The sequence below is a fragment of the Felis catus genome, chromosome B4, assembly GCF_018350175.1.
Source record: "Felis catus isolate Fca126 chromosome B4, F.catus_Fca126_mat1.0, whole genome shotgun sequence".
Lineage (NCBI taxonomy): Eukaryota > Metazoa > Chordata > Mammalia > Carnivora > Felidae > Felis > Felis catus.
The window spans coordinates 134,897,424-134,911,831 of record NC_058374.1 but is presented as its reverse complement, the minus strand read 5'-3'; the positions used below and the strand labels follow the sequence as shown (position 1 = coordinate 134,911,831).

Sequence of the window (14,408 nt, the reverse complement as noted above, 5' to 3'; positions counted from 1 at the left end):
AATGAGCGCGGGCCGCGACAACCGCTCCGTTGACTTCACTTCCGGCCCCGCCCCGCCGGGCTCCCGCGCGAGTCCTCAGCGCGGTTAGCTGGAGTCCGGTCCCGCCAAGCTTGTGCCGGGGCGCGATCGTTCGGCGTTCTGTCGCGGTCAGACTGGAGGAAGTTAAGTCTGTGTGGGGTCTGTGCCTGACTTACAGGGCGCGTCAGCGGACTGAGGCCCTGACCCCTGCCGTCTGCGTGACCTTCCAGGCGCCCTGACCGAAACTTATAAGCTGACAGTGTTTTTTAAATCATAGTTGGCAGGATCAGTTTGGTGGGTCACGGACTAACAGTGGTTTGTTTTGTTTTGTTTTGTTTTTTTAAGCCTGTAGGGGCACCTGGCTGGCTCAGTAGGGGAGGAGCATGGGACTTTTGATACCAGGGTTGTGAGTTCAAGCCCCTCTTTGGGTGTGGGGATTACTAAAATAAATAAACTTTATTTAAAAAAAAAAAAAAAGAAACCTACAGTGCAGTTCATTAGGGCAGAGTTCATACCAGTTTTGTGCAGGGGCCATACAGCCAAACCCAAGGAGTAAGGGTGGGCTGTCCACTTACGGGCACCCGGATTGGGGACGGCAGGCAAGAGGCACGGTGGGCTGAGCTGGGAACAGGAAGCAGGCACAACGGTGGAGAGCAGACATTAAAAGAACCGCACACTTGGGGATAAAGATACAAGCTCTGGGAAGGGCCCAGAAAGAAACAAGGGACCTCCTTTAGCCAGGGAAGGGCTGAGCTGGAACAGTTCCACCGAGCTAGCAAGGCAGAGAAGGACTTCACCTGCTCAGCGTCCTTGCCTCAAAATTGTACCTCTCTCCAGCTCCATGTGAGGTGAGGCTGCCTCTTGGAGCACTGGGATCACACCGCTACCAAACATGGACTTTCTCTGCACTTCTAGCCCCGTGGATGGCCTGCGAGTGGCATTTTCTGGGTACAACTGAGGCATGCAGCTGGTGCTCCTTACATGTGAGCAGAACAAATCCCACCCACCGTCCCTGAGGAGGCCATCCATTCCTTACCGAAGCAATCCACTATCCTACTGGCAGAGTTATCAGCTCCAGGGAGCCAAGGTAAACTGAGAGTGAAATGTTTTTTTTGGAGAGCCCACAGAGACATGTGAGTGTATCATTTTATTTCCTGATTCCACTTCAACAATAGAGTGAACGGCTACAATTGTCATCCATTTCTCCAGCAATTCTGCCCTGACTTTTTCTTCTCCAGGTCACAGTTCTCTCCGTTTCTGGGCCTTCGAGTCATGAGGATCAGTCTCTGATGTGGGACAGGGATACAGCCACCCCTCCCAGGCAACTGGCAGCAAAACATGAGAGGAGAACAGCAGAAAGGTGGAGCCAACTGTGGGAGAACCACACTTCTAGAGCCCAAAAAGGGCAAAAACAGTCACACAAGAACAGAAGAGCTCTTAAGAATAGTGGGCTGGATTCTAAAACTGGGACCCAAACACCTGGGTAGGTAGTTGCTATTCAACAGGGAACATTCCATGCACAAGGGAAAGAGGAGAAAAGAGGAGAGAGAAAAAGGAGGAGAAAGAAGAAAGCCAAGGAGGTAGCCAGTGGGGGTGGGGAGGAAGTACCACCAAACAACACACAGACTGAAGTGTCTCTGGAGCACCACAACCACCCCCAAAGGGCCTCTTGTTACTGCCCACAGCCCCAGGCTTTCTCGGGGACATGTCAGTCACACAGCACCCCCCATGTTGGGCTGAGGGAAGCACCCGTATCTGGGTTTGGGCAACTTTCTCCAAAGCTTTTGGGGAAGGACTAGCTCCTTCCTGAGTTTGGCGATACGGCTTTGGAGATAAACAAGGGTCAAATCCTGATGCTATTACTGTGTGATCCTGGGCATGTCATTTAACCTCTCTGGTCTAAGCTATAGCTATATTAACATCCCTGGCTTCTGTGGGGACTAGACACAATACATGTAACATGCCTGGCCCTTGGTGGGAACTTAGAACCGAGTACGTCATTGTCGTTGCTATCACTATTAATTATTCTCTCTGACCCACATGCTTTAAAGTACAGGGCTGTAGACAGTGCACCCCTCTGAAGCATGATGCCACAGCCTCCCATAGCCTGGATGACCTTGCCCAGGCCAAGCTCCCAGATGCAGGAAAGGATACAGCATGTCCAGGGGCGGCTCGGCTGAGGAGGTGCTAGGGGAGAGGCCCTCCAAGGAGACGTGCAAGGTCTGGGCCGTGCTCTCATCAGCCAGGAGGCCCATGCTCTGGACCTGGAGCAAGAAGAGGGCAGGGGAGACAGGCCTTCTCAGTGCCTACTCCATCAGATCCTCTCTACCCTCCACCCTCTGTACTCCTGACCTCCCTCTAGCTGCTGTGGCCAGAGGGCTCATCCTCCACAAAGAAGATGGCGTGGAGGGTCTAGCCTTACAGAGGCTCCGTGGCATCCCCTTCCAACCCACCTGCAGGAAGAAGCCACGCAGAGCCTGGAGTGTGGTATTCGACAGGGTAGAGAGGTCAGCCAAAGCTGCGCCTTGCAGAACATGACCCACCTCCTCACGAGAAAGGACACTGCTGCTCTGGAACCGCACAAACTAGGCCAGGGAGAGAAGCCGCAAACACACAGTGATTTGGTATCTCCTTCATTCACAGACATTTCCTGTGTCCCTGCTGTGATTGGCACTGGGCTGGGGGCACAGATCTGAAGCCCACAGAACCCTGCCTTCAGGAGCTCAGAGTTGGTGGATCCAGGAGAAGTGGAATAAATGAGGCAGAGTATGAAACCCTGAGAGAGTTGGTCCTGCTGACCTCTTCAGTACCCTTCCCCTCACCCCTTGGCCTTGTACCTCACGCTCATGGTCAAAATGGACTATGGTGGTTACCCAAACACACTGCCAGGTGCTCGTACCCCTGCTATTTTCACTTCACTACTTGGAATACTTTTCCTCCTCTTTGCCTAATAATCCTTCAAGCCTCAGCTAAAATGTTACCTTCCTGCTGAATGTTCTTTCATTTTATTAAAGAAATACAGGCATTAATTGAGTGCTTACTACACTCTTACTCACCTCTCCCTCCCAGCTCTGGCAGAAATAATTACAGTGGACCCTTACACCACACGAGAGTGAAATGCATGGGTCCACTTATACACAGATTATTTTCGATAAATACTGTACTGTACTTATGATTTTCTTAATAGCATTTTCTTTTTCTAGTTTATTGTAAGAATACGGTATTCAGTACATATAACATACAAAATATGTGTTTACTGAGTGTTTATGTTATCAGTAAGGCTTCCAGTCAACAGTGGGCTATTAGTAGCTAGTTTTGGGGGAGTCAAAAGTTATATTCGGATTTCCAACTGCTCAGGGACCAACGTAACCCCCACCTTATTCAAGGGTCAACTGTACTCTTCTCTGTGTTCCCACACCAACCACTGATTTATTGATTGATCTGCTTTACTATCATTCACAGGCTCACTGCTTTGTTGTTTATTCAGTGGGCACTTACCACAAGCTAGGTTCTTAGCATATCTTCTACTCTGCCACTAATAACGTCATGTTTTAACTATTAGTTTCCTGTCTATCTCCTTCTCAAGACTGAGAGACCCTTAAAGGGCAGAGCATTTGGCTCAGTAACACCTTTGGTCCCTAGCATAGGATCTGGGTGCGGCAGGTAGGCCCCAGCCAATGATTCATGATTCATATGCAAATAAATTAGGAGTATCTGGGTCTTTTGGGGTGAGAAGATGTGGGTGTTTAGAGGAATTCTCTGAGCAGGCCTCTTGTAGGGTGAAGACCCACCCAGGCCCTCTACCTTCTACCCCTCTACCTGGTCTCCTCAGGACCACCCAGCTCATCACATTCTTCAGACCACAAGACCATCCATTAAGTACTTACCAGGGTCATGAGCCTCAAGATCTCAGGTCTGAGGAAGGAACTCTCTCCAGCATCCAGGAGGGTAAACAGCAAAAACCGATTCCAGGGCTGGGAGACCACATGGAATGCTACAGGAAACACCAGTCACTCTAGGCTGTTACTGCTACTTTTCCATAGACCATGGAGCATTGCTGAAGAGGACTTTCTCTGATTGGCTCAAACAGGGGTTGCCCAGCTAGAGGCAGGGCATTGGACAAACTGACCTGAACGCAGAAAGTTTCTTCCCTGGGCTTCTATCCACCTATGCTACCTGGCCCAGGGAAACCACATATCCCACTATTGTGGGAAGCAGGCATAGGAAGGGCTCTGCCATTTAAGAGCTTTTGACTTTGGTTGGGCAGGTTCCTTGATCTCTCTGAACTACAATGTCCTCATCTGTATAATGGGCATGGCAATGCCCTTGTAGTATTATGAAAAGAATTAAACAAAATGAGTGTGAGTCAAAGAACAGAGGTTGGAAGTCTGGGACAGGAGGGTGGCAGGGGCTGGCTGCCCCTATGAGAACATCAGAAAATAGGGAGGGTTTCTACCAATGTCTGGGCTCCGGGCATGCAGGTAATCAAGCAAGGCTTCCAGGCAGGCAACACAGGCATAGGACAACAGAGGGTCCTTCTGCAAACAAACAAACAAAACCCCACAGAAGTTAATGTCAGGTTTTGCTACCAATGAGTTTTGGTGTCAATCAAGAAAAAAACATCTGGTTTTCAGAATAATTTGGATTTCAGAATTTCAGATATGGGATTGTAGCCCTGTAGATAATCAAGGAATGTTTGTTGGTTTCATGTCTAACACACACACAGAGCAGAGCACAGTGCTTATACTGATGATTCACCTATGTTCTACCTACATTCAAGAGGCTGTTTCAGAAAAGGAGATAAGCCCTGGGCCCCATTAAGAGATTCATAGATTACAGACTCTGTAAGAACCTCACAGTTTATCTAAGGCAGTAAGTTTCAACCTTTTTTTAAAGCAGAACCTTTCATCAAACAAAATTTTATGCTCTAATAAGCATGCCAAAATATCTCATTGTCATCAGTCATTAGGGAAATGCAAATGAAAACTACCACTACACACCCACCAACAGCTAAAATTAAAAAGACTGACGATACCATGTGGGTTAGAATGTAGAGCAACTAGAACTCTCATATAGTTCTGGTGGGAAAGTAAATGATGCAACCATTTTGGAAAACAATTTGATGGTTTCTTATAAGGTAAATATGTACTTACCATATGTGCTAGGCGGAATTTTAAGATGGTCCCATGACCTTTGCTCCCAGATGTTATTCCTGTGATTATGTTACATTATAGGGCAAAATGAGATTGTTGGGGCCTTGAAAAACCATTTTCTCTGGCTGGTGGCAGAAGAACCAGAGAGCCTGGAGATGTGAGAAGGGGTCAGCACGCATTGCTGCTTTGAAGATAGAGGGGCCCAGTGAGAAAGAATGTGGGCAAAGAGCTAGAAGAGGCCCCTGCAGAAGAAGTGGATTTCTTCCCAGATTCCCGAGATAAGCACCCAGTCTGGCCAACACCTTGATTTCATCCTTGTGAGACTCTAAGCAAAGAACTTGCTCAAACCCACTCAGACTTCTGATATAGAAAACTGTGAGGTGATAAACGGTGTGGTGTTAAGCCATTAAGTTTGTGATAACTTGTTACACACATTAGAGAACAAATACCTCATTTGACCCAGCAATTCCAGTCCTATATAAGAGAAATAAAACCATATGTCCACACAAAGCCTTGTACTTCCATATGAAGAACAACTGTATGCATAATAGTCAAAAATCTGCAAGTCCCAAATCAATAGGTTAATAGGTAAATAGCTGTGGTATGGCCATATAATGGATGACTACTCACCAGTAAAAAGAAATGAAGTACTGACACACACACCAATATGAATGAAGTTCAAAAGCATTAAGCTAAGTGACAGAAGCTAGACACACAAGACCACATATTGTATGATTTCACTTCTAGGAATTCTAGAAATGGCAAAACTATAGTGACAGAAAGCTGATCAGTATGTACTGAGGGACAGGGATGAGAAGAGATTAACTACCAAGGGGCACCAGAGAATTTTCTAGGGTGACGGAAATGTTCTATATCATGATTGTGGTAGTGTTTGTGAAACTATATTTTTGTCAAAACTCATTTAATTGTACACTTAAAATCAATGAATTTTATTGCATGTAAGTTATAAAAAATGATTTTTTTAAATGTAAAAACAAACAAAGCTATGCTGTTTTCATACTGTTCTTTCAAAGGCAGCAATGTGATGGTTAAGAACATAGGACAGACTTGGGTTTGCATCTTTGCTTAGTCACTTACCATCTATGTGACCCTGGCTAAAGTCACTTACTCTTGCTGAATGGGAATTTTAAAATTACCTGAGTTGCTGAGAGGGTTGAAGGAGAAATGGATACAGAGTGCCCAGCCAATGCTTGCCACAGAGTACACACTCAATAAAGGGTGAGAACATCCTCATGAAATGCATAACAGGAGAAATACGCCCTCCCTTTAAAAACCCCTGGGTTTTCTACACAGAACTCCTAAGTCCTGTAAGGAACACAACTTGAAGTGTTTGAACTATCCACTTACCTCATTTTACAGCTGAGAAAATGAGGCCCAGAGAGAAAATACTTGACCTGAGGACACCTGCATATATCAGTAGATGGCAGATCTAGAACCAAACCCTGGGCCTTGTGCCCTTTCTCCTTCTCCAACCTAAACTTAACTCTTAACCAGTGGGCACTTCCAGCCTCTTCCCAGGCACACATATGAGCCAGCATGCCTTGGTTTCCCCACCTGGCAAAGAGCTATGGCCCCAGTGCCACTCTCTGACTCTGTCTCCATATTACCTGAGAAACCCAGCAAGCACCACCTGGATGAGGAGCTGGGACCACTGGGCATTAGGAATGCCAGGTACCACCACTCTGGTAACAATGGCCCCTGTTCACAAGATGCACTTCTTGGGACACTGAAAGAACATGGATTTTGTAAACAAAAGGACTTAGGTTTAAAAAAAATTTTTTAACGTTTATTTATTTTTGAGACAGAGAGAAACAGAGCATGAACGGGGGAGGGTCAGAGAGAGACAGACACAGAATCTAACACAGGCTCCAGGCTCTGAGCTGTCAGCACAGAGCCCGATGCAGGGCTCGAACTCACAGATCGCGAGATCATGACCTGAGCCGAAGTCGGCCACTTAACCGAGCCACCCAGGAGCCTCGAAAAGGACTTAGGTTTAAATCCTGACCTAAAAGTGTGTGAACTTAGGCAGGTTACTTAACATCTCTGGGATTCTGTTTCCTTGTCTATAAAACGGAGATGATAATTTCTACCTTACAGAGGAGTTGTGATGAATAAATAACATATGTCAGGGCACTTAGGTGGCTCAGTCAGTTAAGTGTCTGACTTCAGCTCATGTTGTGATATCATGGTTCTGAGTTCAAGCCCCACATTGGGCTCTGTGGTGACAGCTCAGAGCCTGGAGCCTGCTTCAGATTCTGTGTCTCCCTCTCTCTCTCTGCCCCTCCCCTGCTCACACTCTCTCTCTCTCTCTCTCTCTCTCTCTCTCTCTCTCTGCCTCAAAAATAAATAAACATAAAAAATTTTTAAGTAAATAAATAATGTAGGTCAAGTGTTTGTGCGGAGTAGGCACTTGATAAATGTCTTCTCCCCTTCCTCCCCACCTCCTACTCTCCTAGAACCCTAACCTGACATATACCTCTGCTCTTGTAGGAAGATACCTGAGATCAAAGCCTCACATCTTGTAAAACTAACCAGCTCACTGATTTCCAATCTGGTAACAACATTCTACTCCAACCCTAATCACAAAGCCAAGTCTAAGCACAAGGATAATTGTTTCTTCCCTGCTCAGACACAGCCTTACCTCTCCCCAACTCTCCCCAGGGATGTAGCAATTGGACTGGAATCCAGGAGTTCTTGCTGGGTTTCTGCTTGGAGATCCCCAGCCACAAGACACTCTTATTCCTCCCAAGGTGGCCTGCTCTATTGTTAGTCCTGGCCACAAGAAAGGGCCCCCTCCTGTCTTCCTGCAGCTCCACCTGCTGGCCAAGGTCTCCATCTCCAAAGAAACCCAAAACAAACGTACTGTACGTATTCTCTGGAGACAGAGATTTATAGTCCTGTGGCTCCTCTGAGAAGTAAAAAGGGAAGTTTGCCCTGGCTTCTCCCTACTCCAATGCCATGCAAGTCCTCCAGTACACAGCCCTCCCCTCCACTGCTATTAACCTGCTCTCTTTGCCCCGCGTGACCCAGCATGGTGAACCCTGAACACCGCCTCCATCCTCACTACAACCAACGCTTTTCTGGGCTGTGCTCCATTCCTGGGGGAATGGAGGCTATTCTCATAGGCCCATATTGCTTAATGCTGAAAGACTCTTTACATTTTGCAGACAGAGAAATCAAGGATCAGTAAGAGGAATTGACTTGCTAAACTCCTTCAGAGTTAGGAGCAAGACAGGGACTATGATGCAGATCTCTATGATTCTGGCCAGTGCACCTTCCACAGCACTGCACTGAGCTACCTCGGCTCAGACAGCTGAAGACTGCACACTCTGCCCAGCACTCAATCGTTGGTGCTGATGTTGCATGGCTGCTTTGGACCAGAGACGTCAGAGGACTAGCACCCAGTGCCCTAGCTTAGGTCTTACTGTCATTTTTTACCTCTTGATACTGCTTTTTTTTTTTTTAATAACAGCTTTAATGAGATATAATTCATAAACCACAAAATTAATCTTTTTAAAGGTACAGATCAGGGTACCAAGGTGGCTCAGTCTGTTAAGCATCCAACTTTGGATCATGATTTTGCGGTTTGTGGGTTCAAGACCCATGTCAGGCTCTGTGCTGACAGCTCAGAGCCTGCAGCCTGCTTTGGATTCTGTGTCTCCTTCTTTCTCTGCACCTCCTCTGCTTGCTCACAAACCGTGAGATCAGGACCTGAGCAAGGACCAAGAGTCACACACTTAACTGAGCCACTCAGGCGTCCCTAGATCAGTAGTTTCTAGTATATTCACAGAGTTGTACAGCTATTTAATTCCAGAATATTTTCATCATCCCAAAAAGAAACCCCATACTCATTAATAGCTGCTCCCCATTCCCTGACCCCCAACCCCAGTCCTAGGCAACCACTAATCTACTTTCTGTCTCTATGGATTTGCCTATTCTGGACATTTCATCCAAATGAAATTATGTAATATGTGGTCTTTTACATCTGGCTTCTTTCACTGAGCATGTTTTCAAGCTTCACCTGCATTGTAGCATGTGAGTGCTTCATTACTTTTTATGGCCATATAGTATTCAATTGTACGTGTATACAATTTGTTGATCCATTCATCAGCTGGTGAACACTGGGGTTGTTTGTACTTGGAACTATTATGAATAGTACTGCTATGAACATGTGTGTTTAAGTTTTTGTGTAGACACACACTTTCAATCTCCTTGGGCGTATACCTGGGAATAGCACTGTTGGGCATACAGAAATTCTATGTTTAGCTTTTTGAAGTACTTCCAGGCTGTTTTCCAAAGTAGCTGCACCATTTTGCATTCCCATCCCAATAATGTATGAGGACTCCACTTACTCCACATTCTTGCCAACATTTGATATAATCTGTTGTTTTCATTTTAGCTATCTCAGTGGGTGTGACACGGGCCTTTACTTGGGTAACTGTAACAATCTCTTGCTCAACAGTTCACTTGCCTTCAGGCTTTCTCCTCCCACCCCTCTTTCCTACTGTGGTTGCCAGTGACCTTTCAAAAACTCAGTCTGATAGAAGCCCTTCATGGCTCCCCACAGCATCTCTTGGCCTGGCACGTAAGGTACTGACTAGTCTGGCCCCTGCCCAGCTCCTCAGTGTCATCTTCTACTTCTTGCCGCCCCTCAACCTCTCCCTCCCCCATGCACTTCCATATTATGCACTTTTGCTCATGCTGTCCTCCCTGCCTGGAATGCCCTTCACTGTTCTAGGCTGAATTCAAATGCCACCTTTTCTGTGAGGCCTTCTCTGACTGCAACCCCCACAAGCAGCGAAAGTTTTTGCCTAAAAGAAATTCATAGTTTTACAGAAGAAGACAGAAATTCAGACCACTGACCATATAATAAAATATGATAAATACAATCCTCATTACAGGACTGAATAAACCACTCTGGGAGCTCAGGAGAGAGAGAGAGACTTCCTCTATTCTTGGATTGCTGTGGGATTAATATTTGCTGAATATATGAATGATTGAACAAATAAAGAACCATTTTTAAATGACAAAACTATGGAAGGTCTGAAGAAGGCTTATCTCCAGCCCTGAGGGAAGGACACAGAAACAAAATGACTCTTCCATATACTTCCTTGGATTAAGGGCAGTGACAGAAAGGTCACTATGGCTGAAGGCAGGAGGCCAGGGAATTTCTCAGGAGTGTGTCAGTGAGAGAAAGGAGAAAGGGGCTCCTTAGCCCTGTTCATCAGGCAGTAACAGGGACAGTGACTGTGAGGCTGAGCGGCTCCTCACCACACTTTCCTACAACCAGCACAGGCCCAGTAGCCTCTCATGAAGAATTCATGAGTTATTTCAGTTGGTTCCCCTTCCCAGGGACTGCTGAGGACAGTCCAAAACTTCCAGAGAGACAAATACTATATTACTGTACTTAAATGAGCTACCTAGAAGAATCAAATAGTTGAATAGAGACAGAAAGTAGAATGGTGACTGTCAAGGGCTGGGGAGAGGGGACAATGGAGAATTACTGTTTATTGTGGACAGAGTTTTAGTTCGACAAGATAGATGAAAAAGTTTTGCAGATGGAAGGTGGTAGTGTTTGTACAACAATGTAAATGTACTCACTGCCACAGAATTGTAACTTAAAAATGATTAATTTTGTGATGTTAATTTTACCATGATTTAAAAAACAAAACAAAACCAAAAAAAAAAAACCACCAGAGGCACAGGAGAGTGTCGCAGCCCTGGGCCCTGGGCAGGGAAAGTGAATGGTGATGGTGCTAAAGGAAGTCACTGATCCCTTAGTGGTTAAGCCACTAGTTTAGGGAAGGTTTCCATCACTCAAGGCCTGGTTCAAATGTAACCTCTTCTGTAGAGATTTTCTTGATTCAAATAATAGGTCATTTTGGCATTCATTGTAATTGTGCTTCCTACAACCTGAGTACTTAATGTCATATTCATTTCTGTGTCCTCATTCATTCATTCATTCAACAAACACTGGATGCCAATTTAGTGCCAGGTTTCATGCTGGATATAGAGTATAAGGGAATAATTTTTTCCCTATGTTCTGAATGTTAAAATAGGAACTTCAGCCCTTTCAGAAACATTGAAGAGAAAGCATTTGCCCTTCCTCCCACGTTTAACTGGCTCCTCCTCACCCAAGGACAGATTAATCTAATAGGTAAGATACTAGCTTAACATGTACTATGCCATCAAGACAGGATCAAGGTATTAAAGGTCATGCTCTCATGAACTTAAACTCTTAAGGTCTTGGCCAGCTGGCTAAGTGTCCATAATGCAAACATAATTTCCCTGCATATAGGCTCCTGGTCTGGCCTGGGGGAAAGGCGGTGGTTTAAAAGCTCTTTTTGAATAGATATGATAAAGCAAGTATAGTAAAATGTTAATAAAATCTAGGTGGTGTGTATATGAATGTTCACTGTAAAATTCTTTAATCTCTGCTGTATATGAAAAAGTAGAGACAAAAAAAAAAAAATAAATAAGCCCAGTATGACCTGAAGTCCCAGCTACACTCTACTACAGTGTTTACCAGAAATAAAGCTGATGTTTTGGTTCTCATCTGATTCCTGATTTCTCATCTGGTTTTGAACCCACAAGGGGAACAAGACACAAAGATTAGTCAGACACAGTTCCTACCTTTGAGGAGCTCACAGTCTCGGGAAGACTGATAGGAAAATGGGAAGTTACAACAGAGACAGCTAAAGGTACAGAGCCTTGTGCAGAGATGCGCTGGCAGGACAAATCTCGGCAACCACAGAGCCAGCAACTTCTATCTCCTGACATTTCTCAACTTTCCCCATACTGTGCACAGGTTCAGTGGGGATCAGTCCTTGAACATGATCTCCTACAATCAACAGCCGTATCATATATGTGCAGTCATCATCTGGACACCAAGTAGTGTCTGCTCAAATGAAGGCCCACATCCCACCCCAGGAAGTCTCTGCAACTCCCCTCACTCATTTGCTGGCTCCCTCCCCAACCTCCCTCCTCTTGTCTTGTGAACGACTTGCCCTCAGATCAGACCATAAGGATCTCTCTTAGACAAGTTCCAAAGGGCAAGAAGAGAGAATCCAAGTCTAACAAAAACAGCATAAACATCCAGGGCTTCCGTAACCCTACAGTGACCAGCTCATATTTGAAAATAATACACAATAGGGGTGCCTGGGTGGCTCAGTCGGTTAAGTGCCCGACTTCGGCTCAGGTTATGATCTTGCAGTTCGTGAGTTTGAGCCCTGCATTGGGCTCTGTGCTGACAGCTCAGAGCCTGAAGCCTGCTTCGGATTCTGTTTCCCCCTCTTTCTGCCCGACCCTGGCTCACGCTCTGTCTCTCTCTCTCTCAAAAATAAATAAATATTTAAAAAAAATTTTTTTAAAGAAAAGAAAATACACAATAAGCCTCTTAAAAGAAAAGAAAGTTCTGGGGAATCAAGGGTTGGAAACAGGCCACAAGGCCAGGAACAGGGAATGAGTCCATATCAGAGAACAAAATGGTGCTGCCATCAAGATCAATCCTGTTTCTGATGCCCCCCTGTCCGTAGGGATGTAGGACAAATCACTTGGTCTTTTCCACTCAGCTCAAGCATCCCTACCAGGAAACCTTCTCTGACAGCCAGCTTTGCACTAACCCTATACTAGGCTATCAGTTACACCCTGTACCCCACAATTCAGTGTGTCCCTTTAGCCCAGAACTGACCACATTGTGTTATCACTTCTTGTCTACACAGCAGTTCCCCACAAAATGTTAACTCCTCAAAGGCAGGCATCTAACATACCTCCATGCCCCACCACCCTTCACAGTATGTGATGGCTGGATAAACAATGATCTCCATGGCACAAAAACAGACACTCAGATCAATGGAACAGAATAAAGAACCCAGAAATGGACCCACAAATGTATGGCCAACTAATCTTTGTCAAAGCAGCAAAGAATAGCCAATGGAATAAAGACAGTCTCTTCAGCAAGTGGTGCTGGGAAAACTGGACAGCGACATGCAGAAGAATGAACCTGGACCACCTTTTTACACCATACACAAAAACAAACTCAAAATGGATGAAAGACCTAAATGTAAGACAGGAAGCCATCAAAATCCTCAAGGAGAAGGCAGGCAAAAACCTCTTTGATCTTGGCCGCAGCAACTTCTAACTCAACAAGTCTCCAGAGGCAAGGGAAACAAAAGCAAAAATGAACTACTGGGACCTCATCAAAATAAAAAGCTTCTGCACAGCGAAGGAAACAATCAACAAAACTAAAAGGCAACTGATGGGATGGGAGAAGATATTTGCAAATGATATATCAGATAAAGGGTTAGTATCCAAAATCTATAAAGAATTTATCAAACTCAACACCCAAAAAACAAATAATCCAGTGAAGAAATGGGCAAAAGACATGAATAGACACTTCTCCAAAGAAGACATCCAGATGGCCAACTGGCACATGAAAAAATGCTCCACATCACTCATCATCAGGGAAATACAAATCAAAACCACCATGAGATACCACCTTACACCTGTCAGAATGGCTAACATGAACAACTCAGGCAACAACAGATGTTGGCGAGGATGTGGAGAAAGAGGATTTCTTTTGCATTGCTGGTGGGAACGCAAGCTGGTGCAGTCACTCTGGAAAACAGTATGGAGGTTCCTCAAAAAACTAAAAATAGACCTACCCTATGACCCAGCAATTGCACTACTAGGCATTTATCCATGGGATACAGGGGTGTTGTTTCGAAGGGACACATGCACCCCAATGTTTATAGCAGCACTATCAACAATAGCCAAAGTATGGAAAGAGCCCAAATGTCCATCAGTGGATAAATGGATAAAGAAGATGTGGTGTGTGTGTGTATAGACACACACACACACACGCACGCACACACGCGCACACACACACACACACACACACTGGAGTATTACTCGGCTATCAAAAAGAATGAAATCTTGCCATTTGCAACTATGTGGATGGAACTAGAGGGTATTATGCTAAGCGAAATTAGAGGGTATTATGCTAAGCGAAATTAGAGAAAGACAAATATCATACGACTTCACTCATGAGTACTTCAAGACACAGAACTGATAAACATAAAGGAAGGGAAACAAAAATAATATAAAAACAGGAAGGGGGACAAAACATAAGAGACTCTTAAATATGGAGAACAGAGGGTTACTGGAGGGATTGTGGGAGGGGGGATGGGCTCAATGGGTAAGGGGCATTAAGGAATC

The 14,408-nt window shown here is 45.2% G+C and overlaps 1 protein-coding gene and 1 long non-coding RNA gene across 11 annotated transcripts in view; one reads left to right on the top strand and one right to left on the bottom strand.

The window, feature by feature from the left end:
* Positions 1 to 45: 45 nt before the first annotated feature.
* LOC105260773 lies at positions 46 to 3,047 on the top strand. 7 transcript variants are annotated; one of them, XR_006601158.1, is made up of 4 exons: positions 46 to 161; positions 934 to 1,105; positions 1,257 to 1,501; positions 2,662 to 3,047. It is a non-coding gene; the product is annotated as an uncharacterized LOC105260773 (long non-coding RNA). The 7 variants fall into 7 exon arrangements; XR_006601155.1 differs by having other exon boundaries at positions 81 to 312; XR_002160133.3 differs by having other exon boundaries at positions 81 to 312; positions 856 to 1,105.
* The window catches only part of MEI1 (meiotic double-stranded break formation protein 1), a 90,329-nt gene continuing 77,071 nt past the window's right edge, over positions 1,151 to 14,408 (bottom strand). For all 4 annotated transcript variants that reach the window (XM_045062443.1, XM_045062445.1, XM_011284253.4 and 1 more), the window contains 5 exons: positions 4,475 to 4,556; positions 3,906 to 4,012; positions 2,472 to 2,603; positions 2,173 to 2,282; positions 1,151 to 1,343 (listed from right to left, as the gene is read on the bottom strand). In XM_045062443.1, coding sequence (XP_044918378.1) covers positions 1,298 to 1,343; positions 2,173 to 2,282; positions 2,472 to 2,603; positions 3,906 to 4,012; positions 4,475 to 4,556 — 477 coding nt within the window. In that variant the 3' untranslated portion in view covers positions 1,151 to 1,297. The remainder of the gene's footprint in view (positions 1,344 to 2,172; positions 2,283 to 2,471; positions 2,604 to 3,905; positions 4,013 to 4,474; positions 4,557 to 14,408) is intronic.